General features: G+C 37.0%; 1 protein-coding gene across 3 annotated transcripts in view; it reads right to left on the bottom strand.

Annotated features, from left to right (window-relative positions):
* syne2b (spectrin repeat containing, nuclear envelope 2b) overlaps nt 1-27,835 on the bottom strand; it is a 91,909-nt gene that overhangs the window by 16,795 nt on the left and 47,279 nt on the right. For all 3 annotated transcript variants that reach the window (XM_059565875.1, XM_059565874.1, XM_059565873.1), the window contains 43 exons: nt 27,606-27,788; nt 27,313-27,450; nt 26,971-27,156; nt 26,606-26,710; nt 26,339-26,491; nt 26,126-26,257; nt 25,902-26,048; nt 24,615-24,779; nt 24,106-24,180; nt 23,890-23,988; nt 21,863-22,255; nt 20,027-20,215; nt 16,931-17,095; nt 16,543-16,671; nt 16,252-16,355; nt 16,038-16,173; nt 15,795-15,908; nt 15,505-15,642; nt 15,190-15,396; nt 14,693-14,794; nt 14,223-14,342; nt 13,869-14,069; nt 13,518-13,691; nt 13,166-13,297; nt 12,835-13,052; nt 12,459-12,588; nt 11,469-11,990; nt 10,965-11,114; nt 10,043-10,219; nt 9,738-9,893; nt 9,468-9,614; nt 9,189-9,359; nt 8,865-8,998; nt 8,588-8,783; nt 8,069-8,251; nt 7,693-7,806; nt 7,455-7,609; nt 7,211-7,358; nt 7,037-7,131; nt 6,338-6,569; nt 5,378-5,572; nt 2,277-2,402; nt 1,703-1,858 (listed from right to left, as the gene is read on the bottom strand). In XM_059565875.1, the coding sequence (XP_059421858.1) occupies nt 1,703-1,858; nt 2,277-2,402; nt 5,378-5,572; nt 6,338-6,569; nt 7,037-7,131; nt 7,211-7,358; nt 7,455-7,609; nt 7,693-7,806; nt 8,069-8,251; nt 8,588-8,783; nt 8,865-8,998; nt 9,189-9,359; nt 9,468-9,614; nt 9,738-9,893; nt 10,043-10,219; nt 10,965-11,114; nt 11,469-11,990; nt 12,459-12,588; nt 12,835-13,052; nt 13,166-13,297; nt 13,518-13,691; nt 13,869-14,069; nt 14,223-14,342; nt 14,693-14,794; nt 15,190-15,396; nt 15,505-15,642; nt 15,795-15,908; nt 16,038-16,173; nt 16,252-16,355; nt 16,543-16,671; nt 16,931-17,095; nt 20,027-20,215; nt 21,863-22,255; nt 23,890-23,988; nt 24,106-24,180; nt 24,615-24,779; nt 25,902-26,048; nt 26,126-26,257; nt 26,339-26,491; nt 26,606-26,710; nt 26,971-27,156; nt 27,313-27,450; nt 27,606-27,788 (7,092 nt within the window). The remainder of the gene's footprint in view (nt 1-1,702; nt 1,859-2,276; nt 2,403-5,377; nt 5,573-6,337; nt 6,570-7,036; nt 7,132-7,210; nt 7,359-7,454; nt 7,610-7,692; nt 7,807-8,068; nt 8,252-8,587; nt 8,784-8,864; nt 8,999-9,188; nt 9,360-9,467; nt 9,615-9,737; nt 9,894-10,042; nt 10,220-10,964; nt 11,115-11,468; nt 11,991-12,458; nt 12,589-12,834; nt 13,053-13,165; nt 13,298-13,517; nt 13,692-13,868; nt 14,070-14,222; nt 14,343-14,692; nt 14,795-15,189; nt 15,397-15,504; nt 15,643-15,794; nt 15,909-16,037; nt 16,174-16,251; nt 16,356-16,542; nt 16,672-16,930; nt 17,096-20,026; nt 20,216-21,862; nt 22,256-23,889; nt 23,989-24,105; nt 24,181-24,614; nt 24,780-25,901; nt 26,049-26,125; nt 26,258-26,338; nt 26,492-26,605; nt 26,711-26,970; nt 27,157-27,312; nt 27,451-27,605; nt 27,789-27,835) is intronic.

Below are 27,835 nucleotides of genomic sequence, written 5' to 3'. Positions count from 1 at the left end.
TGTGCAGACCATATTTCTCACTAAAATCAAAAGAAAAACATAATAATTTTTCTTTCTTTCTTTCTTTTTTTTTTGCATTTTGTCAATTAAGAATACAACCAAAATCGGAGGACCACAACTTTGTAAATTAAAAAATAATAAAAATAAATAAATACAAATAATAAATGAATTGTATTAATTATGGAAATATTGTTGTACTGCCTTGATACTGATTTTAAAAACTGTGTATTACAGCAATTGTTACTGCATTAAATGTAATGAATCAACACTGAGAATACATGGAATTACAATGTAAATATATATATATATATCTTACAGTATGATATAGTTATGTTTTTGTGACACCTGAACACAATCAATTAATAAAATTAGTCTCAGTTTATGTGAACTCAGAATTTAACTTAATACATTTAATTTAAAGAGACTCATAATATACACACAGGCTCATAATGGGGAAAATAAAACCAATTCTGTTATCTTTTCAAGTTAATGGGCAGGCAGGGTATAATCCAATTTTGTTACAAAGAACCCATAAATGTGTTTAAAGATCTCTAGCCAAAACATCTTTATGAACCTTGTCACTAGAAAGTTTTAAAATCCTGAAAACTCAACAGCTGCCACATGTGGACTTTACTGTTACCAGGCAACCCCTCCACACCCCCCACAGACACACTCACACTCCTGTGTGTGACAGACACACACTGGGAGAGATTTCCAAAACAAAGAGCTAAAGACTCCTGCTTCTATTCACTTCTGTGTGTCTTTTCTCTGTGTCCTTCACTCTCTACCATCTGCTCTCTTATTCCTGTGTCGAAGACCCCCACCCTCCTCAAAACTCACACCGGACCCGCAAAACATGACCCCGGGACACTCCAGCTGATTGATCCAGCACCATATTCATTAAAAACAGCAGCAAGACCCTAATATGAGTGATGCACAGGTTCTGAAAGCAAATCAATACTTGGTCACCAGAATAACATACTTAGAGGAACTTCACAGGAACAATGACTCCAGCCGAATCAATGAGGACTGACGAGAAAACATCAAACATATCTGTGTTTTGGGGTAGCTATGGTGTGCTAATGTTGTATTTAAAATAGATGGAATTCCTCTGAGCGTGTCATCTGTGTATGCAGTTTTATTTAGCAGTAGCTAAAAACATAACTGTCTACAAAGTTTAAATATAACAAAACACACCTTACAATTTAGTATAAGGACCAATTCTCACTATTAACTAGCTGCTCATAGCATGCCTATAAATAACATAATGACTGTTTATTAGTACTTATAAAGCACATTCTGCATGAACATATTCTACATTCGAGATGGTAAAAGGGAGGCAAAAGACATAGTTCATGGTTTTTTAATAGCAAAAATTTGACCTTAAAATGAAGTGTGACCCGTTCTCAAAAGTAACATAATAAATGAAAGAATGAAAAAAGGAAAAAAAAATTAATGCTTAATAAATTAGTTAAATACATTGTTTTAATAAAAGCTAATAATATCTTTTACTGTTAAATACTGTTAAACTTCTCACACACTAAAGTTTATCAGTAAGCTTAACGACTGTCAGTGTTTGGACACATGATTCATGTAGGCTTTATATTTGCTCTGATTCCTCCTAGTTCATCTAAACGTCTAAGAAATAAAATACATAAAGTCTGTGCTATGTCTGCTCGTTTAACATATTTGTGAGTCTTACTTTGAGGCAGAGCTCTTCCCACTGGCTGTGCAGATGGTCCACTTGCTCCTGCAGGAGGAGGACATCATCGGTGAGGATGTACTGGGACAGGTCCGTCTTCATGGTGCTGAGCTCGGAAAGACTGACGGCCCAGTCCTCTAAACAATCCTGAACCTCCTGCATAACATAACACACCACCGTCACACACACTCACAGAAAACACTGCTACACGTCCAAGCTCTGACTCATGCAATCTCTCTCTCTTTTACCCTGTGTCCCAACGAGATTAAAGCCCATGGGACAAAGAGGGAGGGCAGGAGAAAAAAATAGAGGGAGGGAGGGGATCACAGCTGAATAAGCCTATAGCAGGGAGGAAGGGAAATCCTAAGTGTCATGCAACAAACAAAAGCTATTATTATTATTATTATTAACTTTACCAAACACCATAACTTTTGAGGTGTGTTCTGAGTACAGTATGTTGCTCTTTTAGAAAAAGTAGGCAACGCTTTACCCCCAGTCAAATTTCAGGTTTATTGTTCCTGTAATATCTCAGTCAACAGTATATGACGCAATTCACCTTTTAGAGTTAGTGTACCTTCACAAGGAGGCGTTCCTCTTCCATCTCCTCCTGCTGATCTGGGATCGACTGCTTCAGTCTGACTTGTACCTCGTCCAGGTGCTGCGCCTGATCAACTAGTCTGGTCTCACAGGTCTCCCATTTCTGCAAAATAATTGTAAAACATATAAATTGAACCTCCTATAATGCTGTAGCATGATTTTTTTATAATAGCTTATATAAGCCTTTTTATATAGTGGGATGGAGTTATCATTAGTCAGGAAAAGCATAAATAATGCAGAAAAAACAAAGAGAGCTTATATGTGAGGGTAGATCGGTAGACACAAACATATGGACAAGTGTGCAGACTTCCGTTGTGGAAGGTCAGTGTGCACTATATTATACCAATGTCTCAACTCAGAGACAAATGAAAAGTTAAGACACAACTAGGGGCAATGAAAACACACATGCATGCACAAACACACACACCAGTGTGGGGTTATCACAACAACACACACGCATCTACACGCTAATACTCTACACACATCACATTTACAGTATAATACAAGTAAAACCATATTATAATCACACATACGGCACAGAGGAAACTCCCAAGAATATGGCAAATTGTTGCAGTGCACTGGCATTTATTTTATAAGGTGTTGCATGAGAAATGAAGACAGACAAAGTACTGTGAGAGTGAGAGAGACAGAAAGGTTGAGACAGACAGAGAGAGCTGTAAATCCCTAGACAGGCTTTACTATAAACCCTTTAGCACAGGACAAGTGCATACACTCATGAGCACACACACACACACACACACGTCTGGTCAGCTATCCTTGTGGGGACTCTCCATAGGCGTAATGGTTTTTATACTGTACAGACCGTATTTTCTATCGCCCCAAAACCAACCCTACACCTAAACCTAACCCTCACAGGAAACTTTCTGCTTTTTAGATTTTCAAGAAACTTCATTCCGTGTAATTTATTAGCTTGTTTATTCGTGGGGTCCTCAATTAAGGTCCCCACCGTGACACGAGTCCCCATGAGTCTGTGTGTATTCAAGTACACACACACACACACACACACACACACACACACACACACACACACACACACACACACACACACACACACACACACATGTTGTTTTTGTGAAAAGTGGGGACATCCCATAGGCGTAATGGTTTTTATACTGTACAAACTGTATATTCTATGTCCCTACACCAACCCTACACCTTACCCTAACCCTCACAGGAAACTTTGTGCATTTTTACTTCAAAAAAAATAATTCTGTATGATTTATAAGCGTTTTGAAAAATGGGGACATGGGTTATGTGCTCATAAGTCACCCTCTCCTTGTAATACCTGTGTCATACCCATGTCATTATACAGAGTTGTGTCCTGATATGTCACAAAAACAAGAGCACACACACACACACACACACACATACGTCTGGTTCACTATCCTTGAAGGGTCTCTCCATAGGCATTTTATACTGCACAAACTGTATTTTCTATCGCCCTACACCAACTCTAAATCTAAACCTAATCCTCACAGAAAACTCTCTGCGCACACACACACACGCTGGTTACCATGTTTTATGAGGGCATTCCATAGACATAATGTTTTTTCTACTGTACAAACTGCATTTTATATCCCCTAACCCTACCCTGCATAAACCTAAAACTTCAGCATTTTTACATTTTCAAAACACTTAATTCCATATGATTCCTAAGCTTGTTTCCTCATGGGGACCTACATAATGTCGCCACAAGGTCAAAATTTACTGGTATTCCTATACTTATGTAGACTTTTTGGTCCCCAAACCGTTGTGAATACCAGTACACACACACACACACACACACACACACACACACACACACACACACACACACACACACACACACACACACACACACACACACACAGAAAGCAGAAAAACACACACACACACACATATATATATATCTATATGTATATATATTATATATATATATATATATATATATAACATAGATATATATATATATATATAACATAGATATATATATATATATATATATATATATATATATATATATATATATATATATATATATATATATATATATATATATATATATATATATATATATATATATATATATATATATATATATATATATATATATATATATATATATATATATATATATATATATATATATAACATAGATATATAGCAACAGAACAAAGACAGACAGACAGACAGACCTGCATGAAGACTTTCCAGGTCAGTAACACTTGATATTAATATTATTAATTCAATAATATTAACTCATTCCAGCAGAAAACCACCACAATACAGAATCTCCTTATTCTACACACACAATCCTACATTGAGTGTTGTCCTGCATCATTCTAGAATGGGAGTATATAATGGCTAGTTATATATAGTTTATTCCTGGTGAAGTTTTAGACAGGTCCATACACGGACAGACAGTTAATAGTGTTTGTTCTCTGAAGCATCTCTGAACAGGTGTTCATAAGATTGACAATCCATAACCAGCTGAATACTATCTAAGCAGCTATGTCTTATCTAATCTTAAAGCATATAAAATCATAAAATTCCAAGGGCAAATTTTACTTTGCAGTAGCCTGTTTTGTTATATAAACTTTACCCTCATAAATGCTGATATCCAGATATGTAAAAAAAACAACAAACACATTTTTTTTTAAATAAAGAATTCACTCACAAAAAAATTTCTATGATAAAATATTTAACAGCTGAGAATTAAACATTTTTACATATATATACTGTATATCATTTTTTTCTGGACATTTCCCTGACTTTTTAACAATTAATTTCCCTGGTTTAGAAGTGACAAATTTAAAGTAAATTTTTTTAGGGATGTTTTAATGTTTCCATGCTTCCATGATAATGAGAATCCTGTTTTAGAAAAAAGCCTAACACACTCACATAGCTTTATGGATTTCCCGTGTGACCTTTGACTTTCAACATAAGGATAACGATAAATACTGTGACATTATCATCATTATCATAAGCTTACCTTTTAAATGCAACAGAGCTAAGCCATAAAACACAAGAGTTAGTTCATTCAAAGGTCCCGTTTTAAACCCAATCAATCCATCTCACCTTTATGATGTCAGACGTGAGAGTCTTTCTCTTTCCCAGCATGCACTGGCACTGCTCCCAGTCCTCCTGCAGGGCTGCCAGGTCTGTCTGCAGCTGCATCTGTGTCTGTGTGTCACTCACTGAGAACAGCTGCCTGCCTACCTCCATCACACACAGATATGCAGAGACTGACCTTTGAAACAACAGCTCTGTTTGCTTTACAGGGACAGAGAAAGAGAGAGGGCAAGAGGAGGGAGAGAGTGAAGGGGACAGACAAAAAAGAGAGAGGGAGAAATGGTGAAAAAACCCAAAACTCATGCTAGGTGTCAATAGATAAAAATATAGAGTGTAAATACAGAAAAAAATCTGATATTTCCCTTATAAATAAAAAAATAAGAAAATTGATGATTCACAATTAATAAGAAATATTTCCAGGGCAATGTGTTCGACGTATTATATTGGAACATATAAAATGGATTTAAATGTATATGCAATTATTTTAGGTGTGTTTTTAAAAGTTTGGGATATATTAATATTTTTATTCAGCAAAAATCAAAGTGGCAGTAAAAACACATATAATCTTACAAAAGGTCAATAAATGTTGTTCTTTTAAACCTACAATACAACCCGTGTACAGTTTCCACAAAAAGATTAAGCAGCACAACTGTTTTCAACACTGATAATAATAAATGTTTTTTAGCACCAAATCAGTATACTACAATAATTTCTGAACGATCATGTGACACAGAAGACTGGGGTGATGATGCTGAAAATACAGCTTTGCCATCATAGGAAATCACATTTAAAATAGAAAACAGTTATTTCAAATTATAATAATTTTTTTTTACCATATTAGGCTATTGTTTTAAAAGTATTTTTAATCAAATAAATGCAGCCTCAGTGAGAGTAAGAAACTGTGACTTATACAATATCTTGATCATTGATGATAATGATAATGATATTTAAAAATCATCTTGTTACCTTCAGATCTTCCAGCAAGAGGCGCAACAGCAGGACACTACAGTGTGTGGGACCAGCGGGAGACAAGAGAGTGTGTGTGAGTGTGAGGAGTTTGCGGAGTTTCTGCATTGTGTGTGTATAAAGCTGCCAGTGCTGTATGAGCCCTTCCACTAGAGCGCGCCGTTGAGCTGCTCTCTGCACCGCTCCCTGCCAGTGCTCTCTCAGCTGTGCCAGTTTTAACAGGAAGTCACTCCTGAGGGCACAGGCAAGGTGGTTAGTAAAACTACAAATCCTGCATTGAATTCCAGATATAAAACTTATAATATTTATAACAGTAGGACATTTCATGACACAGTGATAAAATACTATATTACACTATGCTTTAAAAGTTTAGGGACAGTACAATTTCTTTAATGTTTTTGAAAGAAGTCTCTTATGCTCCCTAAAGCTGCATTTATTTGATCAAAAATAAATTAAAAACCGTAATATTGTGAAATATTATTACAATTTTCTAATGTAATATATTTTAAAATGTATTTCTGTAATGTAAATATAAAGTTTTTAATAAATGCCTTTACAATCACTTTTAAGCATTTAATGCAACCTTGCTGAATTAAAGTCCTAATTTATTTTTAAAAATCACACTCTCCCCAAACTACTGAATTATATTGTATATCACAAGCAATCATGCAAAACAGAGATTGAAAAAATAATTGTCACCTGTCCTCTACATCTCCCTTCTGCAACAGGAGGAGAGATTCACTGATCACAGAGTGAAGGATCTGATGGCCTAAAGACAACTCAGCCTGAAAACACTAGATGAAAAAGGACAGATTTTATTTTTGGATCTATTATCCATATGTGATGCATTTAGGGGGGTGTTGACTGTTGTACCTGGTGCATGCGTTGTTGTTCTCTCAGTCCAGGGTAAGTTGATGCGATTTCGACAGCCAAACTGTCCTCCATGCGCTGTAGGAAAGCCAGCCAGCTCTCACATCTCTGCTCAAAGCTCTGCTGCTGAAGAGAGGATGCCTGCAACTCACTAAACACACATTATACACATAAACATTTATTATGCTTTATGTTGAATCTGATATTAGTGTCTTTCTCAGGTGATCAGATTGTAAGTGCTAGTCACCTGCATTTCTCCTGAGCATGTGCGGTGGCCTGTGCCCACTTCCTGTTGAGGTGCTGAAGCCTCTGTGTGACAGGGTCACTGAGGGTCAGTCTGTAGCTGAGAGTGTTCATCAGATCCAGATCAGGAGAGAGAGAACTGACCTCCATCAGACCTGACTGTAAACAAGGAAATGCAGAAATTATTAATAATGGGGATTTCTTAAATAAAGTGATGTGGTTGAGTTATGTGTGTTTATCACCTGAGATATATCTGTAAGATTGCTGTCCATCCGTTGCTTGCTTTCCCACTGCTGTAATTGTGTTTCAAGGGACTGGAATAACCTTTCAAATTCTTGAAATCGCTCAAAATCCTCCTGAACAAAGTAGATACATGTTTTGAATTAAAGGAATAATAAAAATTCTGTCATCATTTACTCACCCTCATGGTTTCCAATGACTTACAGACTACTATTATGATACTTAATGGTGCTGTTATTGTGGGGGTGGGTATAATATGTCCAGACCATGGACATATTATACATAAATAACAACAGATGAGTTTTGCAGGAAATGACAGAGTGTACATACTTCAAACACTTCCATGCTTATTAAAACACAGAGGAGTGTAGGTCTTACCTTCATGTGTTCAATTCTTCCTTTCAGAGTCTGTTCTAGCTGCAGGTAACCACGTGTTAACAAACGGCATTCTGATCTGATGAAAACTGCATCCTCATCATCCATCTGTTCAGTCAGATCCTTAGATACTTCAAGCACTTCATTCAAATCAGTCTGAAGAGTCTCTGAGCATTTCTGTAATACCTAAAAGGAGGAAATAAGGACAATAACAGTCTGGAGTCCAAAAATCGTAATACTTTTATTATTATAATATGATATGATATGATTTTGATGATACTTTGACGTTGCATTATAGATCATTAATCAGCAATCTTTTAATAATATTAAAAGTAATATTATATTGTAATATATTGCCTGTTTTATTACTCATCTAGAAATAATGCATAATAATTTCCTCTTGCTTTTACATAATAACTCTTCTGATTTAAAAAAAATCCCAGATTTTCATTGTGGTCTGGACCCCTTTAAGTGTGTGTGTGTTTAAATAGATGGTTATCTGTGCCTTTGCATTGTACTCACAGTCTTCAGCTCTGCCATGCTGTGTGTGAGTTGTTTATTGTCAGCAGGTGTTTTGGTGTGTGTCTTGAGCTGCTCTTTGAGATATTGGAGCTGCTCTGAACATGAGCAACTAACATCAGCGTATCTCTGCCACACTTTCAGAAGACTGTGTGTCCTCTGCAAGGTGTGTGTGACCTTTTCCTTCACCTCTGACCACCTACAGAGTGACAAAATGGGTAGGAGCTTGAACATTTACATACACATTCGCATTGCTTTGCTGGTATGTGTGAAGTCGAACCTTGCTTTTTCTTTTTCTAGGTGCTCTGATAACACCTGGGCAGAGTCTGGGCTAATTCCACCAATAAGAATTGTTGTTGTCTTGGTAAGATCCTCCCACTGGCTGTCAATTTCGTTTGTCTCTGCTTTTAAGACCTGCAGATATAATTTGTTATCATATACATTATAATACATATCTCTCTCAAGCCAAAGGGTTACTTTTAAGTTTTGACACATTTTTAAAAAATGCAATAATATTTAATCACATATTTAAATTCAATAAAATATGCCATACTGTGACCAATTAGAAACAAAAAAACAAAACAATGTGGTTTATTGACAGCACCTGTATCTTATCAATGTTGTTCTGGAGGGCAGAGAGGGAGGGCAGAGGGGCGTGGCAGTACTCCAGTGATTGGCAGATCCTCATTGTGTTTAAAACTGCCTGACTCCTCCCACTTTCAAACTGAGACCACACCTTACACAGCTCTTTCAAGGAATCCCCAAGGACTGTACTCTAGAAAATGAAGATCTATTATTAAAATACTAATTTAACGAGTATTCTCAAGTGTTTATAAATATTGCTTTTTTTTTAATCCATAGAAATACGTTTTTGTCTCCATACCTGTTGAGAGAGGTCAGTCAAAGATTGTGAAAGATTGTGAGCTTTTGAGAGGAAGTCTTCATTCCTGTCTTCTTCATCAATGGTAAGTCTCCTCTTCTTCAGCTCAGCAAGTTCTGAGAATTTAGACTTCAACTTATCCCCCAGCCCCTGAGAATGAAAGAATGACAAGTAAACTTTCTATAAAATGCAATATAAATAAATTCCAATTAAAAAAAGTAGGTGAGCATCAACATAATCAGTTACCATAACCAGAAAATATCAGCCACTCACTTCACAATCCTTCAGACTCCTCTCAGCAAATGAGCGACTGATGGGTCTTTCGGCCAATCGCATCCATTGTTTTTGACCTTTGACCCAGTGCTGTAGGATTTGGAGTTTGTTATCTTGCTCTACACACATCCTCACCTCATCTTCAGCATGTTGGATCTGTGAAACACAATATAAACCATGTTAATCTGAACTGGTTAGCAGAATAATAATAATAATAATAATAATAATAATAATAATAATAATAATAATAATAATAATAATAATAATAATAATAATAATAATAATAATAATAATATTAAACTCACCAGTGTGTTCAGGTGATCCTGTAGAGTTTTCCAGCGCAGATTGACATGTCCCAGGTTTTCAGCAAATGCAGTGTGTTTGTACCTGCTGGTGTGAGAGTCAAAAGCAGCCTGCTTCAGCTCACACTGATTAATAAAGTCAACAGACATCTGCTGACATGCCATCTCTCTCTTCATCCCCTAGACAGAAAGAGAATAAGAGACAGGTATGACCAAAACTATATATATATAGTCACCATCAGTAAATTCATTTGTATTTGCTAAATGTTACTTTCTAAGCTTTCTTTGTACTTTGCACTTTTTTAATTTCAAACATTTTGGCAATGCAAATTTACACAGTTGTGTCAAGTCAGTAAAGCACAAACTAAAATTGAAAGAGAAAGTTAATTACACTGGCATATTTTTTTCGTTTGTTATTTTCATTGTTTTCATTTGTGTTATTTATCTAAGATTTCTAAGTGTAGTCTGCATTTTATTTTATTGTATTTTATTTCAATATTGTATCTTACTTTATACAGTGCTTTAGCTCTGTTTTAAGGCAAAAAATGACAATGCAGATGTATGAAACCACAATAAATTGAAATTGTAATGAAAGAGAAAAGAACTGTTCAATTATTACTAAATTTGTAATGTCTTCCTTTTTGTTTTATTTGTACTTTATATATTTATTTTACTGAATTTAACTGAATAAAGTATAAAAATAAAATTCAGATTTTAGTTACTTTTATAATAATTTTATTCACATATATGTGATGATTTCTTTACAATTTGTTATTTTTTCAAGAAAAACAATAATATGTTATTTTGCACTGTTGTTTAATTTTGGAGAAAATAAAATCCAAATCGAAGATAAGTATTTTTTGTGCTAATTATTGGATATTTTTATTTTTTTTATTGATAGAGGGATAAAACACAAGCAAGGTACCTGATATGTTCTGAGCAGGTGTGTGAACTCGGCAGCAGTACAGTTGTTGTGACCCTCTCGTTCAGCTTCCTGTAACCTGCTCTCAGCACCCGTAATCCAGCCACACACATCAGCCAGCAGTCCTTCAGGAGACAGGCTCTCCACCACACTCTGAGAGAGAGAAAGAGAACAGAGAAATAGGCATAAAGAAAGATGAACGTGTTAGACAGAGGTGGAGAGAATAGAGAAGAAAGAAAACAGTGGAACACGGTGAGGGGTGACACATGTAATCAAAGAAGAAAGAGAGACCTGATAATGGATAATAACTATTCCTCAAAGATTTCATCAACTTCTCAGTAATACAGGAAAGCATGCCTGGATGGCTACTGTACCTGACCTCCATAATAAATTTTTATACACAATGTTCTCCTTCACAGAGACAATGCTCAAAACAGAAGAACACAAAACTGACGAGTCTTTATTTCCAAAGATGCAGAATGCAGTTAGTAATGGAGTAAAATGTACCTGATGCAGTTCCTGTTGGACGACAGGAATATGTTTCTGTATTTCCACCCAGTCTTGCTCCACCAGAGACAGCTGGGACTGTAGAGTCAGAAGAACTGGGGACAGAACCATCTCTTGTTTTACAGATAAATCGAATAGAGATGAGGTTGGTTCCTCAAAGATAACACCTTCATTTGTGATCTTTCCATCTGATTCTTCCGTGGTAGAAAGATTTTCTTCTGAGAAGATGTTTTGAATAGAGGAAACATTGGTTTCTGAAGGTAAGGGGACATCTACAGATGAGGAGTCTTCAGGGCTGTTATCTAGGACAACGGAGGTCCGGTTGCTAGTTTCACTTGGCTGTAGGTCTTCAGGGGTTGTTGTATTTCCAGAGGGAGTGGAGGTTCTTGGAGCACTGGTGCTTCTGCTGATCTTCTGTGTCTCAATGTTCTGCTCTCGTTCATTGAGGAACAGGATCAAAGATCCAGAACTGATCAATGATGCCTTCAGGGCCGATTTCACCTCTAGCTCCTTCATGAACTCCTGTCAAAAACATCACAGATACAAAAATGTCACATTTTAAAACTTTCAAAATGAAAACGAAACCTATTTTAATTATTTTTATTAGTTGAAATTAATATTAATTTAACTTGCATTTAAGTAGGTTTCCCTGTATGCTGATTAGATATGTTTTGAAGCATGGCGGCCGGTAATGAGCTGGTTTAAACTAGTCGTGCTGGTCAGCAACTAGCTCCTGCTCAGGACCAACTCATAATCAGCTTATAACCAGCTTAGGACCAACTTAAACCAGCTTATGACCAACTAAGGACCAGCTTAAACCAGCTCAAAACAACTGCCATGCTTCAAAACATACCTAACCAGCATACAGATATGCTGTTTTTTCAACAGGGTTTATGTCACTTCTGTAAATAGTCATTAAGTTTTTAATCATCTTATTGTTCAAAATAATCTAAACTAAAAACAAATGATTAGAATCACTGGTTGACTGACTGTGAAGTGCTGAAAATGGGAGAGGTTGTCCACTTCCTGTTCAGCTGTGGTCATGTGATCTCTCCATGAATGAAGGCGCTCTCGGGCTTGTCGCATCCACTCATTCAGAGCCTCTGAATCGCTTTGGTACCTGGAAAAATGTGTAGTGGCAACTCTTTATATTTTTTTTCCTTTGTGTGAATTTCCATCTCTTAGTCTTTCTACACAACTCTATCTTAATAAACATAATTTAAGTGTGTACATACGGCTCAAAATATTTTGATTTTAAAATACTGAGATAGCATAGAATTTTGCACATTGTGTAATGAAATGGCAAGAATTCTTTTAGAGTGGAAACTCTGGTTGACTTAATTTTACCCACATCATTCATTTTTACCTTTTCCAAAGCTTCTTAAGATGGTGGGTGGAGTATAGTCCTTGTTCCACCCTCCTCTGAAGTGCAGCCAATCGCTGTTCCAGTTTTGCTGTAGACACACCCACTATGCATATAGACACACCCATATCACTACTAGAAATCTGCTCCTGCTGTCTGCGGCCCTCATCCAGAACCAGACTGATCCGAGCTCTGTTCTTCTCCAGAACGGCCAGCACACTCTATCACAAGCAACAAGAAGTATTCAAGGATCTTCAAAATTGCATGCATTCTGTCTTAAAGGTATATATTATGTAGGTCAGTTAACTATATATAAGTTTAACTAAACCATTACTTGATAGACAGAAATATTCTCGCCGAGCTGCTCCTTCGTTTGGTCCTGCAGAGGTGTTATGGGAAGTTGAGTCTCTAATCTCTGCAGAAGCGTTTCTAACCAGGACTGATTTTCATCCCAGTGAGTGCAAACCTGAAATGCATCAAACTCCTTATCAAGGGCAGAGAAGTATTAACAAAAAACATATTAAAATCTGCTGTTTGTCATTCAGTCTACAAGTTAATTTAGTCATGCACTCATCAATACCATTCGTTTGTTGTCTCTTTTCCATTTTTGTATCTTCTTGGCTAATGCAACTTTCAATACAGAAAAAAACTGTAAAAAGTGTCTTGATTTTTTTGTACTTTTGTACCTGCAGTGCTAAGTGCAGCACTGTACCGACAGCCTGAGCCTGCTGCAGGACACTGGACACTTGACGTTCAACCTCAGACACATGAGTCTCCCAGCAAGAGGAGGCGCTGTCTGGCATCCGCACACTCAGTTGCTGCAGTCTCCTCAGGTGGGCACCCAGAGACAGGAAAAACGCCTATACATTTACAAAGTTAGGGAGGTGAATGAGAGATTGCAGGACCTGTAATGGTGCTATAATGTACATGATTCATGTGGGATGTAATGTATTTTTTTTTTTTTATATATTTGAGTAGCTGATTAATTTGCGTGTGTATTTAGCTAGGATGTTTGAAGGTGTGTGTGATATGTTTACCGTGTGTGTGTTGAGGCGTGTCTGTATTTGTGCTGGATTCCTTAGCTCCAGCTGAGAGGTGCAGGCGAGTTTCTCTCCTCCGATCGTCAGAAGCATCTGCAGACCTTTTAGGATTTTTTCACTCATCTTCTGCTCATCTAGACTCCACTGCACAACTCCACAGCGTTGCTCTAGATCACTCCAAACACTCTCCAATACCGCCTACAGAGAGTGCATATTACAAATTAATATGTATTTTATTATATTGAATAAATTCAGACTTTAATTACAATTGTGTCCCATGATTGCTGACAGGAAATTAATTGTAATTTAAAAGACATTTTATAATAAATTCTGAATGCTGCACATCCATACCTCCAGTGTGCTGATCTGCTGTGTGAGGGACGAAGGTTGATCTCGACTCTCTGTCTCTTCTTTAAGTTCTGCCAACTTTCTCTCACTCTGCTCCACTTCCTGTTTCCATCCAGTGATGGCCTTCATGTGGAATCACAAATACAGAAAGGCCAAAATCTTCGAATTTAGGCACAGTGAACACCTAATGGTGTTATACAACATATCTGCACTAACAAAGTAATATGGATCAAAACTAATAAGAAAAACTGCTTCTGGTGCAATTCTGGCTAGCATTATGAGTGGCTTTCAGAGGAGACATTATAACTTATAAAATGCAGAGAGGTGAAGTGGCACCGAAATCAGCAAATGTACACTGAAGACATCAGTATTTTTCTTGCAGATATGTTAAAGAGTATTATTTCTCCAGTAGTGTTTAATATGCACACACTCATGTGTTACAAGCTATGCTATTCATAGGCTCGTGTGCTTACCTGCAGCTGTGTGTGAAGGTCACAGTGGGTTTCTCCATTAGTTGTAGGGAGAAGGACTGACGTATTAGTTAGTACTGAGTCATGCAGGTCTTTCACTCTCTTCTGCAGGGTTCGACACACAAGGAAATATTAAAAAATGAGTCATGCTTGATAAAAAGGGTCAAAATAAAAGTACAAAAGAGTATAAATATATAAGAGATAGAATTATGGGATCACACACGAGACTGGAAAGAACATTATGTCCGACATTATGATGACAAGTTGTTTCGTAACAAACAAGTGTGAGGTTTTGTGACAGTTATGAAGGCGAGACATCCGAAGGTTTGGGGTGTTAAAACCTGCAAAAATGTAACTGCTGCTAACACATAACACTATAAACAAATAAGCACAAGTTTTCTGAACCATGTTTCTAGTAACTTAAACTGCAGGAGACTTTTTAAGTGACTGCACACACATCTCATCACTTTGTGTTGGTAATAAGCAAATAAAAGTCTGACCTGCAGCTGAGTCGTGTGTTTTAATCGTTCCTGTAGCTGCTCCTGTTTATCAGCGAGAGTCTTTTGAACGTCACATACACACTGCCTCAGCAGGTCAAAACAAGTGGAGGTCTCTGATATCGCTGAATCCAAACCTAACAACTTTATGACCTCTGACCCATGGGAGGTCAATATGGCACCCAAGGAGATCAGCTCTGAAGATAAACCCTATAAATCAGAGAAGAAATGAGGAGTAATGGATTAATGGGGTGACAGATTGATGGTCTTATGGATGGATGGACAGATAGACTGATGGTCTGATGGATGGCTGAATACCTGTAGCTGCTCTAATTGGCTTAATACGTCAGAGTTTAAGGTTGCTGGCTGAAACCTAAGAGTGTGTGTGAGAGAGTTGAGAGTGAGATCAACTCCACTCAACACCTCAAATAAACCTTCATCCAGAGACTGATGATCCTGCACACAGAAAGATCAGTTAAATATATCAGTTATCGAGTTGGAAAGTATTGACTGAATGTGTACTCTGATCTTTAAAAGAGAGTTTCATGTTATGCTACGTATCTTTTTAAAATGCTATCTTCTGTGTTATGTGTGTTTGTTACTGACACCTTTGTTACTGCTGAGTTTTGCAGTTCTTTGAGTTGTGAGATGTTGGATTGAATCTGCTGGAGACAGAAAGAAACAGCAGCTCCGCTCCACAAACACACAGATGGAGAGAGGATCTGTTCACACACACAAATATCACAATGTTCTTTACTTAAAATAACTCCCACATTAAAATAACTACACATTAAACATTAGAAAACAGAAATTTGAAATAAACATCTGGAGAAAACCAGGAGTGTTCAGACCTCAGATGGATCCTGATCTTTATCTCCACCTTGCTCTGTTTCTGCTGTCTTGGTCAATCTGCTGCAGAGGTGTGTCCACTTCCTGTGGACTGCTAACTCTACTTCCTGTCTTTTGTCTTCATTTTCTGGTAAGGGGCTGCAGACATCATGGAGTGTTAAATGGCTACAAAGTCTAGGCATATATTTGTATAGATAGGGGTGTGTATTTAGATACCCTTCATGTTCATCTGCGCTCTGGCTCTGTGTTTGGGCTCTGCTGCCTTGAATTGCAATAGCTTTAGTTAGATCCCTCTGTTCATTCAATCCATGCTCCAGTTCCTTAAACAGAAAAAGAAAGTGATAATAATGGACTGACATGACTTAGATTTATTAGACTTAAAAGCATTAGAACAGGTTAAAAATAAGTAATGTATTGTAATTTAGGACATTATTTTCCAGCAGAAGTGTCTTTTTTTTAAGGTGTGCAATAACTATTTTAAAGTGTGTGAATGAATGTGTGCATTACCCTTTGTTGTTGAAGGCTGCTCTGTCTGAACAACTCTGTCTGTTTGGTTTTGGAAGAACTCAACATCTCTTGCACACTGCTGCTGCGCGTCAACCTGGCCTGCAGGGGGCGCTGACTCTCAACATGCACCTGCAGACAGAGAGAGACAGAAACATAACACCTCACACAGCCATATTTTCACTGCCTCTCAATAGCAACACTTCTACAGTAGATTTAATACCTCAGAATCAGGAAATGAGAAAATCAGCCACCATTAGCATGCTAATAATCAATTTCTGACATCACATGCAATCTGTTTATTAAGTACACCTGGATTACACTGTCCCCAACTTATAAAAAACAGACACTTTGTGGCTAATTCTGGATATATTAGTGTATATGTGTGTACCTGATCTTCGCCGTGTCTCTCTTGCAGCTCTAATTGAACTATCACCAGTCTGTTCTTCAGCAGCTGCAGTTTGGTGTTGAGTGATTCAGCCTCATGTTGCTCCAGTTCTTTCAATCCACACACAGAAAGACTGGAGATTCTCTGTTCAATCTCCACAAGAATTGTCTAGACGAATGAACAAAAAAAATAAAAATAAATAAACACAATTACAAATCAACATACTGTACACTCAAACTAAATTCTAAATCACTCTAACACAGCATACACTCATAGTGACAACAAGAAGTTTCAAAAAACACCTATTAAAGCTGAGGTTCACGATAGAGAAAATACAATCAATCAAAAGTAATAAACACAATAAAGATCAGAGTCCACCTTAGAGAATAAACTAGCAGGGTTGAGAGGCAGGTAGCAGGTGTTTAATGAACCATTTGACACATTTCACACAACACTTGTACTTGGAAAAACAAATATGAACAAAAATCTCATTAATAATCCAACACACAGACTTTAGATTGGGATCGATCAGTGTCTGTCCAGCTGTACATCCTGCAGCAAATACTGAGCGCATACAGCACATCATTTGTATTAATAACTTAATGACGATTCCTTGATGATGAAAATTATCATAACTTAAAGGGATAATTCATTCAAAAATGACAATTCTGAGTTTATTCTATCATTCTGCGATTATCTTTTTAAGAAGAAAGACAAAATTCAGATATAAGCTCATAATTAGGAGGAAAAGGTCCTAATTGTGAGATAAAAAGTAACATTTACTTTTACATTTTTTAATCCCTCAGTGGAAACAAACTTCCTTAGCTTTTAAATGACATGAGGATGAGTAAATGATCACAGAATTGTAATTTTTGGGTGAACTATCCCTTTAACACCCACTTGACCAGAACCTAATATTTAAAAATTATCAGATATATTTCCTACAGGCCAATTGATTCCTGTATATGATGGCTGCTGGTGAGTTTAAGTGATAGTTATAACATTTTACCAGGTCACTGTGCTGGAGCTCAGCTGAATCTCTGAATCTTTGATGAAGGAGTTGGGTTACACACACAGACACACACACACACACACACACACAAAGGTGAGTGCACTGTATATCTGGTTTAACCACTTTAAAATGACGTCAAATGTCTAAATATAAGGAATCCAAAGTAAATTTGCATACCCAAAGCCTAGCATGACCTCAGCTTTAGTCAGGCAGAAGCTAGTGAACTTCGCTTACAGTAAACCTCATCAATAATATCAGCTCTAACTTCATTAATGAGACACATGACCTCCTCCAAACAGCCCAATGAGATGGGATGTTCAATGCCAAGCTCAACAAATCAGGAGAGCATAAACATATGTATTCCTTTTAGGCTTCAAGACACACTGAAAAAGATCTGACAGCCTAAATTATTAGATTTAAATGAGAAACTTACAAGGAACTGGTAGAAAAAAATATTGCATCAGCACTTGACAGATAAGCTATCTTTAAGTAGCTTAATAATAACTGAAATATCTGCATAGAGAGTTTCCTTAAGAAAAGAGAAGTTGAAATTCATGATGCATTGACACGTGCCATGTGGGTTTACAGACATGCTCATGCATGTTGTGTATAACATGTATGTGTGTTTAAAAGAGAATAAAATAGTTTAAGAGAGAAAGGTAAAAAAAGAAGCAGGCATTGATATGTGTCCACTCCACCCGAAAAGTAAATAACAGACTCATATTATTTAGTTCACTAAGCCATGATGTATAGTTTTGCCCACTCACTCACTTACTGTACACTTGCATTTCCAATGCTTATAAACACACACATACAAGTTTTTAACTCAGCGATTCAGTGCTAAGATTTACCTGCAGTGATTTAGCATCAAGAGCAAAAGCAGTTATCCATCATCAAATAAGACAATAAAACAAAATAATTTTTTTCCCCATAATCACTGAAACCAAACGAATCTAATCTGCTCCTGACTGTGTTTCAGCCAATCAGTATTTCTGTACACTGTAACTATTATTCTAAACAAATAATACATTTTCAGTCTAAGTTAAAATACATTTTGGCAGTCTATTAATCATAAAAACTGCACTGGGTTTAAATGTACATCATGAGTGTGTACATCTTGTGACCTGTGATTACCGCCATCGGCAAACACTTAGATCTCCGAGCAATAAAAGAGTTTTCAGCTGTAAAAGACTGCAGAAAAAGACCGACAATGAAAGAGCAAGGCACAAAGAAAAAGACATGATTATACAGGAGAGAACAGATTTCTACAGAAAATGATAATGATGTCTTTTAAAGTTTTATAGAACTGAACAGTTCTGCGGTTTTTTTTTTTTTTACAGACAGAAACAATTAGAAGAAGATAGTATATGATAGTGTCAGATTGGTCTGTAATACTCATGGCAGGTTTAGAGGCAACTCTATTTTGAACAGAGCCAAATATATAACCAGGTTCAATGTGTAACAGATCTCAGCTCTGAGCACTTCCTGTTCTGCTTAATCAGCATCAGCAACAACAGAGGCAGAGGGTAAATGTGTCTGTTTTGTCATAAAAAAAAATTCTATAGATTTTAGTAATTTTCTATTTCAGTTTTAATCATTTTAGTACATTAATTTAGTACATTAATTTAGAGAAATGTTGCCTTGGCTGAAATTCTTATATTTTATTTCAGTTAACCCTTATTTTATTTCAAATGGTTTTAATGGTAATACTTTATTCTAAGCAACAATTTTCACTATTAACTAGTTGCTTATTAGCATGCATATTACTAGTATACTTGCCGTTTATTAGTACCTATAAAATACATATTAATACCTAATTCCCCATGACTATAGTTTAGATCCTAGCCCATATCTAACCTTAGCAACTACCTTACTAACTGTAAATAAGCAGCTCTTAACTATTACTCTTAAGTAATAGTGAATAGTCTTTCCTATTCTAATGTGTAATCGTTTTAGTTAACTATAATCACAACAATATTTATTTAAAGTCACATGCAGAGATAAATCAAATATTAAAACATTTCCTTGACCTTTGAAATTCAGGTATATGTGTGTGTGTGTGTGTGTGTGTGTGTGTGTGAGATCACCTGGCAGTTGTGAAGTTGTAGTTCAATGCAGTGCTGCATGGCTGTGTCCTGTGCTTGCTGTCTTGACCCCTCTAGACTGACCTGTGCTCTCTCCAGACACAGCTCCAGCTGCTCGGCCCTCTCACGGCAGGCATGGAGCAGCCCGTCACTGGACAGCCATCCACCCGAGCCCCCAGCTTCACCTGCGGCCTGGACAATCATACACAACAGCAGCTCAGAGCCAGATGTACATGAAGAGAGAAAAGAAAAGCACGAGGCAGGGGAAGGATAATAGAAGAAGACAGGTAAAGGTAAAGACAGGTGTACTGAGAGAGAGAGAGAGAGAGAGAGAGAGAGAGAGAGAGAGAGGGAGAGAGAACACCTGCTCTGGCTGACTGCAGCAGAAACAGTGAGTACACAGCAGCACAAACTCACAAACACACACTGGGTGTGTCCTCTGACCCAGAGACAAACAAACTTTCACACTCTCACACTTTCCCTCTTTCTCTCTCAGTTTCTGTCTTACACAGGTTTAACCTTTTTGCTTGTTTCTCTGCCCCCTGGTGCAGTCTTTCTCTTAATAAACTGTCTCAGCTTTCATACCAGTCATTTGTCATGTAGCTTCTTTTGCGCTCTCTCTCTCTCTCTCTCTCTCTCTGTCTGTTTTCTCCACCCACCCGCGGCTACAACTACTTCCTGGAATGTCGTCACTTTTTAGAGGGCAGCTTGTGTGACAAGAAACACACTCACATACACATTGAGGAACTATACTTTTGCCTTGCACAGGCTCAAATGGCATAGATTATATTTCATCCTTTATTCTATTCCATTACAATTCACTTCTTTCCAAAACCCTGCTTTTGTCACAGAATATCTTAATTTATTGGAAATACTGCAATTCATGGAATTGTACTCTTTCTTCCATATATCAGAAATACAGCCACATAGATTAGACAGGACCTAAAACAATCATTTAAGAATCAACCACCATAACCTATGGTGCACTTCAAATCTGATTACTGGAAATGTGTCCCCCTCAGTGTCTTTGGTGGTTATAGTCCTGGGTCATATTTGATCAAAATCTTTTGTACTATGAAAACATGCTTTCTGAAATCCAAACTTCCTTCCCAGTTCACAGAGACTTTTTATTAAAAACTTGTTGACGTCAGACAGACATATTTCAACACTGGACTACCCATATTTACATCATTGCTTATTCCGTAGGTAAGCTAATGAGGAAGTAGGATTTTTATAGTACATACCAAATTGACTAATTTTTAATTTCATATGTAAAAAGGGTATTTATATACAAGTATTAAAGTCACAACAGAAAAAAGGCCTGCTCAATTCTAACAATCAGAGATTTAAATATATCATAAATTAACTAAATCGAGACTTTTTGATGTAAAAGAAAAGAAACATTTTTTTGCAGAAAAACATAAAAATTGATTAGTTCTGAATATCGTCTGCATATGAGTGGATTCCTGATTTTGTGCAGTTTGTTTAACATGGTAATAGTAATAATACAAAATATTAATAATAGGACATATCGAGCTGTTAATTATTAACAACCAACAATTAATGATTAATGAAGCATTATTTTTAAGGAAATACCTAGTTGCAAAGGTAAATTCCTGTTACTGAATCCAATCTTTGAGATCTCTATGAGATAGCTATGAGTAGGCTATTCTAGTGTAAGAAACAGAAATATTTCTCCTTTGGGTGAGCAAAGAGAAATGTGCAGATAAAATGCAACACACACTCAGATTTACTACAGTTTGAAGTCAGCAGGCGAGTGAGTTGATGTGTAAAGTGTGGGTCAGTGGGGTGAGATTCACTATCAGCATCTGTGCTTACCAAAGATGCACTCGCATCCAATGGCTCTGTCCTCTCCAGGCAGGGCTTGACTGTCATTGGTGTGTGTGTGTCGTCTGTCCTTCTGCTGTCTAATCTACGGTCTTTCGCATTTGATGGAGTGTGTGTCAGAGTGTGTAAATGTTGCTCTACTGATTTGGCTGATGGTGTATTTGTGGGTTTTGTGGAGCTCAGGCTCTGAGGCACAAAGGTGGTTTTCTCTAAGTGAGCCTGTTGACTGAGTTTTTCATCGGTGATCATGATATTAGGTAAGGTGAAGATGTCTTTTGTTTCTGGGGGTGGGGTTTGTGACTCTGAATGTTTCTGTGTCATGTGTGTCAGTGTGAGTTTGTCATTGGTGTGTGGCGTCTGTTCCCCCCTCCATGCACCCTGCTCCTGACACAGACAGAGAAAGAGAGAGACGAGAAAGTGTGAATTTTTTGTTGGAATTTATTTTTTTCAGAAAAGGAGCATGATAGTGTTCACACAGGAGGTATCAGAGGGAGAGATCAGGAGAACATGCACAGGTGCGTATAAGAGTCAGTGCGTTTACATGGCACAAAAAGACAAAAGACAAAATATAAATAACATAAAACATACATTATACTACTCTTCTTCTTTTATTCTTGAGCAAGAAAAGCTTACTTTTAGAAAATGTGTCATGTAAACAACAATCGTTCTTGAAAAACAATAAAACAATAAAATTAATCATAATACACATGCACTTAGACATAAGAGCAGCATCAGATAGCTGATTTTTAATGTTCACGTTGCATTGTTTCACTCCACGAAACAAAATCTGTTCAACAATCCTTTCAGAGTCACCATCTTATCTTGCATTTGGAAAAAAAGAAAACACTCTGCTATACACAAACCAAAAAAAATACATGCCTTATAAAAGATTTTAGGATCTTTTTGGTATCATAGTATTGTATTTAGTAGCTAAAAGTCATGCAATGGACAAATACACTGATTTTCCCTATTGGCTGGACATTTAACACACTAAAATTGTGGAAATAGTAATAATGAAAAGGCAACGAAAAGTAGGTGTGTCCAAAATTTTGACCGGTAGTGTATAATGATATTTGCAAATAAAATAGTTTTATATCTGATGGAAACTGGCAGGAGTAACTGTGCAGAGTGTTAAGGTGCAGTCATATTTATCATCGCTCTGAGATTGTGCAGGCAAAATTGCTACTGAAATCGGCACAGTTAAGAATTTTGCCTGATGGGATTTTGGAGGCAAAAATACATTTCCCTTAATGTCAAAGTGAATTTGACGTCAGGTTCATATTTGGTGAACTTTTTTATTCAGCCATTTTTTCATAACACTATATTTCAATACTATAACCAGATAAGGAAAACATCTGTTTAGAAAGCAAATATGTAGTGTTGGTTTGTTTGCCAGCTGGCAGAATAGTTTATTTTGCGAACTTCAGTTGAGCAACGGTAAGTGTGAAAAGCACCTTTATAGTTTATAGTTGATTATAATGGCGTCCAGTTTTATTGTGCAACACCGCACACGTCCGATATAGACCCGGTGTCGCATGTAAACATCAATATTATGGAAAGTGACAAAAATTCAAAATGCTAAATGGTATAAGAATGTTCTCTCTTTCGATCTACAGAATATCCTGACAGAATTAGTCAACATCATAAACATTTAAAAGGAAAATCATAAACTCCTCCTCAGGAAGTTGCTTTGAATCCTTTTATACAATAATTTGTTCGATTTATATAAAACTATTTAGTGTAATTTTCCCCTTGTTTCATTATTCTCAACTCAGTTCTGAACTATTTTATAGAGAATCTCTCCTCGAAGGTTTTTTTTTTTTTTTTTACCATCTGCCATGTAAATGCACTGGGAAGAGAGTTCTAGCACTATAAACATCTACATCTAGGGGCTGTAGAGGTGGGAGTTAAGACATGGAGGTTCTGTAGGGAGAGAACTACAACTAGGAGACCAAACACCTCTGCTGGCCTCTGGAAGGGGACGTGGAGATCTCTGTAACAGAGGAGGTATTGGTTACCATGTCTGCAGGGAGAGACTGGCTTTCCACTGTGGCATCTGCTTCAGATAAAGCTTCTGACACACCTGTTCCTGAGGCCACAGAGGTATCTACTTCTACCTGCAAACATAGGGAAATGAGGTTACTCTTTACATACTCTGATATGATATCTGTGATACCCCTGAATACACTACACATACACATTAATGTGATCATACTGTAGAGGTCTAGAGTTACCTTTGAGTCTTGAGCTGCTTCTGCTTGCTCCACAATCCGTTCTGTAGAAGAAACCACGTCTGCAGAAGCTGTGTCCTGCACACACACACACAAAAACATAGCAAACAAAAAAACATTGTCATCCACATGATGCATTGTTAATAATACAGATTTAAACTTAATCTCTGTAAATACAAGTTTAATTAGATTTGCATAGTGTTTAAATGTATTCATCATGTGCCTCATTTACAAATGTACTGTAGATCACAGCAATTAGGAGTATCTGAAAAATAGCAAATGCAAACTCAAAGAATGAAGTCATACTGCCCCCTAGAGGACGAGGAATGACACGCAAATCGAACTGCATTGTGTTCAGAAAAGTAAAATGTGAATTATCTTTATATTAAACTGAAAGAAAGAATTAAAAACTTAGATGTGACAAAGCAGAATCTGGAAGAAGAAGAAGAAACAAGGACTGGGTGAAGATGAGGAGGTGTCCAGGGCTGAAGTCTCTGATCCCTCTGCATTACCTCCACAGTCATGCTGAAGGAAGCCTCAGAATTCAGAGAGGTTGGTGATCTTCCTCTTGCCTCTTCATCCTCATTTTTCATGCAATCTTCATAGTCTTCATCAGAAGCATCTTCCTCTACATCTCCTGGATCCTTACAGAGCTCCTCCTCTTCCTCAGACTCCTGCTGTCCCATCACATCAGAGACACACACATGCACAGCAGCAGGCACAAACACAACCATGCAACCACACAGACACACATAGCATCAACTGGAGTGATGGAGGGGTTTCCGCAGAGAGACAGACAGCAGACATGTCATGTGCTGCATTTGATATTATTAACCTCACAAATATGCATAGAAAACGAAAAAAAACCCTAATTTTGCTAACCCTGTGTTAGAACATTCTAGGTTAATAACATCAAGTGTGTGAAGCAGAACTCTAGCTTTTGCATTTTGCTGTACCAGAAATGCTAAAAATCTGTATTTTAGTACTTGTTTTAGAATATAAACCATTACAAACCATTAAAAGTGACAATAAAAACATTTCTAAAAACAAATATGGTTGTGCTGTTTTAAACAAATACTGCTCTTTTGTAATTTTTATTTATCAAAGAGTCCTGAAAACATTCCACGGTTTCCAAAAAACAAAACTTTTTCATAAACTTGTTGATAATAACAGGAAATGTATTTTTAGCACCAAAATCAGCATATAAAATGTATGAAGGATAACAGGACTAAAGGACTAAAATAAGGGCTGCTGAAAATTCAGCTTTGCCATCACAGGAATAAATGAATAAAAAATGTTGACTTCAAATTGTAAATAATATTGTAATATTTCAAATTGTTATAATATTTCAAACTATTAAAGTTTTTACTTGACCAAATTAATACAGACCTGTCTTTCTTACTGCTTATTTGTATATTTATCTACACAGAAATTAACATTTAAAAATAGAAAGTGCATTATTGTGATTATTGTTATTATTTAAAAAAAAGTAAACACCAACAAGAACATTATTAGTTTCAGTATTAGGGCTTCTTACCATATGTAAAAGATAAAGATATGTATATATATATATATATATACATATCTTTATCTTTTACATACGGTAAGAAGCCCTATATATATATATATATTTTTTTTTTTTTTTTAATTTTTTTTTTTTTTTTTTTTTACTATTTTTGTTTTGAAGTAACTGTTTTATGAAAGCAATAAACAATGCATGCTTTGCCCAATGAAGCCTTTAGGCCATGACTACAAACCGCACCTTATATACTAAATACTTTATTTCTTATTTCTCATACCTGTGTTTCTGTGAGGGTGTGGCTGCTTTTATCAGAGATCCAGGTGAGTCTCTGCTCCAGTGTGGATTGCTCCACCGTCATCAGCGTTGCTCCTGACTTTTTCAGGATGTCCTCCTCTACATGCACAATCTGAATCTGACCACTCTCCTGCACACACATATTATAATCAAAATGTAATCACTGCCTCTTGATCAACATAACTGTAACATAATGTTTCGTCTAACCTGTGCGTCTTCCTCAGTGATTGTGGGTGGAACACTGAGAGTTGGGGCACTGAGGGGCGGAGCATTGAGGGGTGTGACACAGAGAGGTGGGACATATGTCTCCTGTACCTCAATCGAGTATTCTAGTGCCAGCTGAGAGGAGACAAACATAATACTGAGCATTGTGTGAATTGTGTTTGCATGCTTGTGTGTGCATACAGTATATATGTACACCTGTTCCAGTTCCAGCAGTTGTTTCTGTAGTAGTTCTGCTTTTTTGAACACTAAGAGTGTGTTTTCAGCTTTGTCAGGAAGACACAGACCATCCTTACAGTTCTGAATCTCAGTGACTGTCCTTTTCATTAGGTCAATCCTTTCTTCTGTTGCCTGCAAACACATACAAAACACCCACAGCAATCAGGATCTTAATAGTAACTACATCATTTTGGTTATGCCCATACCTGGTCAAATGTTTAAATACAAGGCAAATTTTTATTTTACCTTAAGAGTGTCCTGACTGATGTCTTCATTGGTGGTCAGAGTGGTTTTGATTTTGGCCACATCTTTCTCCATGACTCTCACCTCTGACTCAATGGCATCCACTTCCTTAAAAACATACCATGCAAACGCACACATGAACAGATGAAATTCACTTTCTCTTTTACAGATAACATAGCTCTGCATCTGTATGCAATAAACTAAAGTTTAGCTAACCTCCATCTGGGAATATTAGATAAAATAGAACACACACACACACACAGACACACACACATATATATCTCATAAAATAAATTATTATAAGTTTTATTAAAAAAACAATACAAGTATATAATATAGAAATTTTTTTTAGACGTTGGTATGCTCACTGCTGCTGCATGCTCCAGCTGAGAGAGCGGTCCCAGCAGGTTGTGCTGCATATCTGCCACACGTCGATCAGCATTTGAGAGCTGCTCCTCTAAAGGACTGACATCAAACACACTTCCCATCTCTGTCAGCACGCTTCCGAAACCCTGCATAGTCCGTCTCATCTGAGCAGAATCATCCAGAACCATCTAAACCACGAAAATGATAAAGGCTTTTAGACTAATACATAAAAGATCCGGGCCAGTAACCAAATACTAAGTTCAAACCCCACAGTGGGATGCTGCAGGTTTTTTTTTTATTATCAGCAGTCAGCTAAATGATAATGAGGTTTCTGAGAATAATACCTGCAGTGCATTCACATGGCTGTCCAGGCATCTGGCAGTGGTGTATGTGCAGGGTGTTGTAAGCCAAGACTGAGCCTCTGAGATCCAGCTCTGTGACCCCTTCACCATCTCCTCATGCTCCTGCAGCCAGTCACGGACCTACACAGAGACAGTTTAGATAACACACAATTTAAGTCATAAATTAGTTAGAATTCACTGAAACTCAGGTTTTCTCTCTCATGTTTAACTTCATTGCTCAGTCCTAAAATATTATCCAAGTACAGCAAAGCATCATGGGAATCTGAGTGGGTGACCTTGCTGAGGGAGGCGGTCCTCTGTTCGGCCTGTTTGATGAGGCGTGTGTGGGTCTGCTGAGTGTTGGCCAGGTTGTCTAATAACAGACGGGTCTCATCTTGATGCATTTCACTCAGATCCTGTAACTCCACCTCGACCGCTGTCAGACGAGTATGTAAACCATCCAACTCATCCCACACTCGCTGCAAAGGTACAATAAAACACTTAATAAATCGTCCATTACTACTTC

Source organism: Carassius carassius, chromosome 14 (genome assembly GCF_963082965.1).
Source record: "Carassius carassius chromosome 14, fCarCar2.1, whole genome shotgun sequence".
Lineage (NCBI taxonomy): Eukaryota > Metazoa > Chordata > Actinopteri > Cypriniformes > Cyprinidae > Carassius > Carassius carassius.
This window is presented reverse-complemented; position numbering and strand designations above follow the sequence as displayed.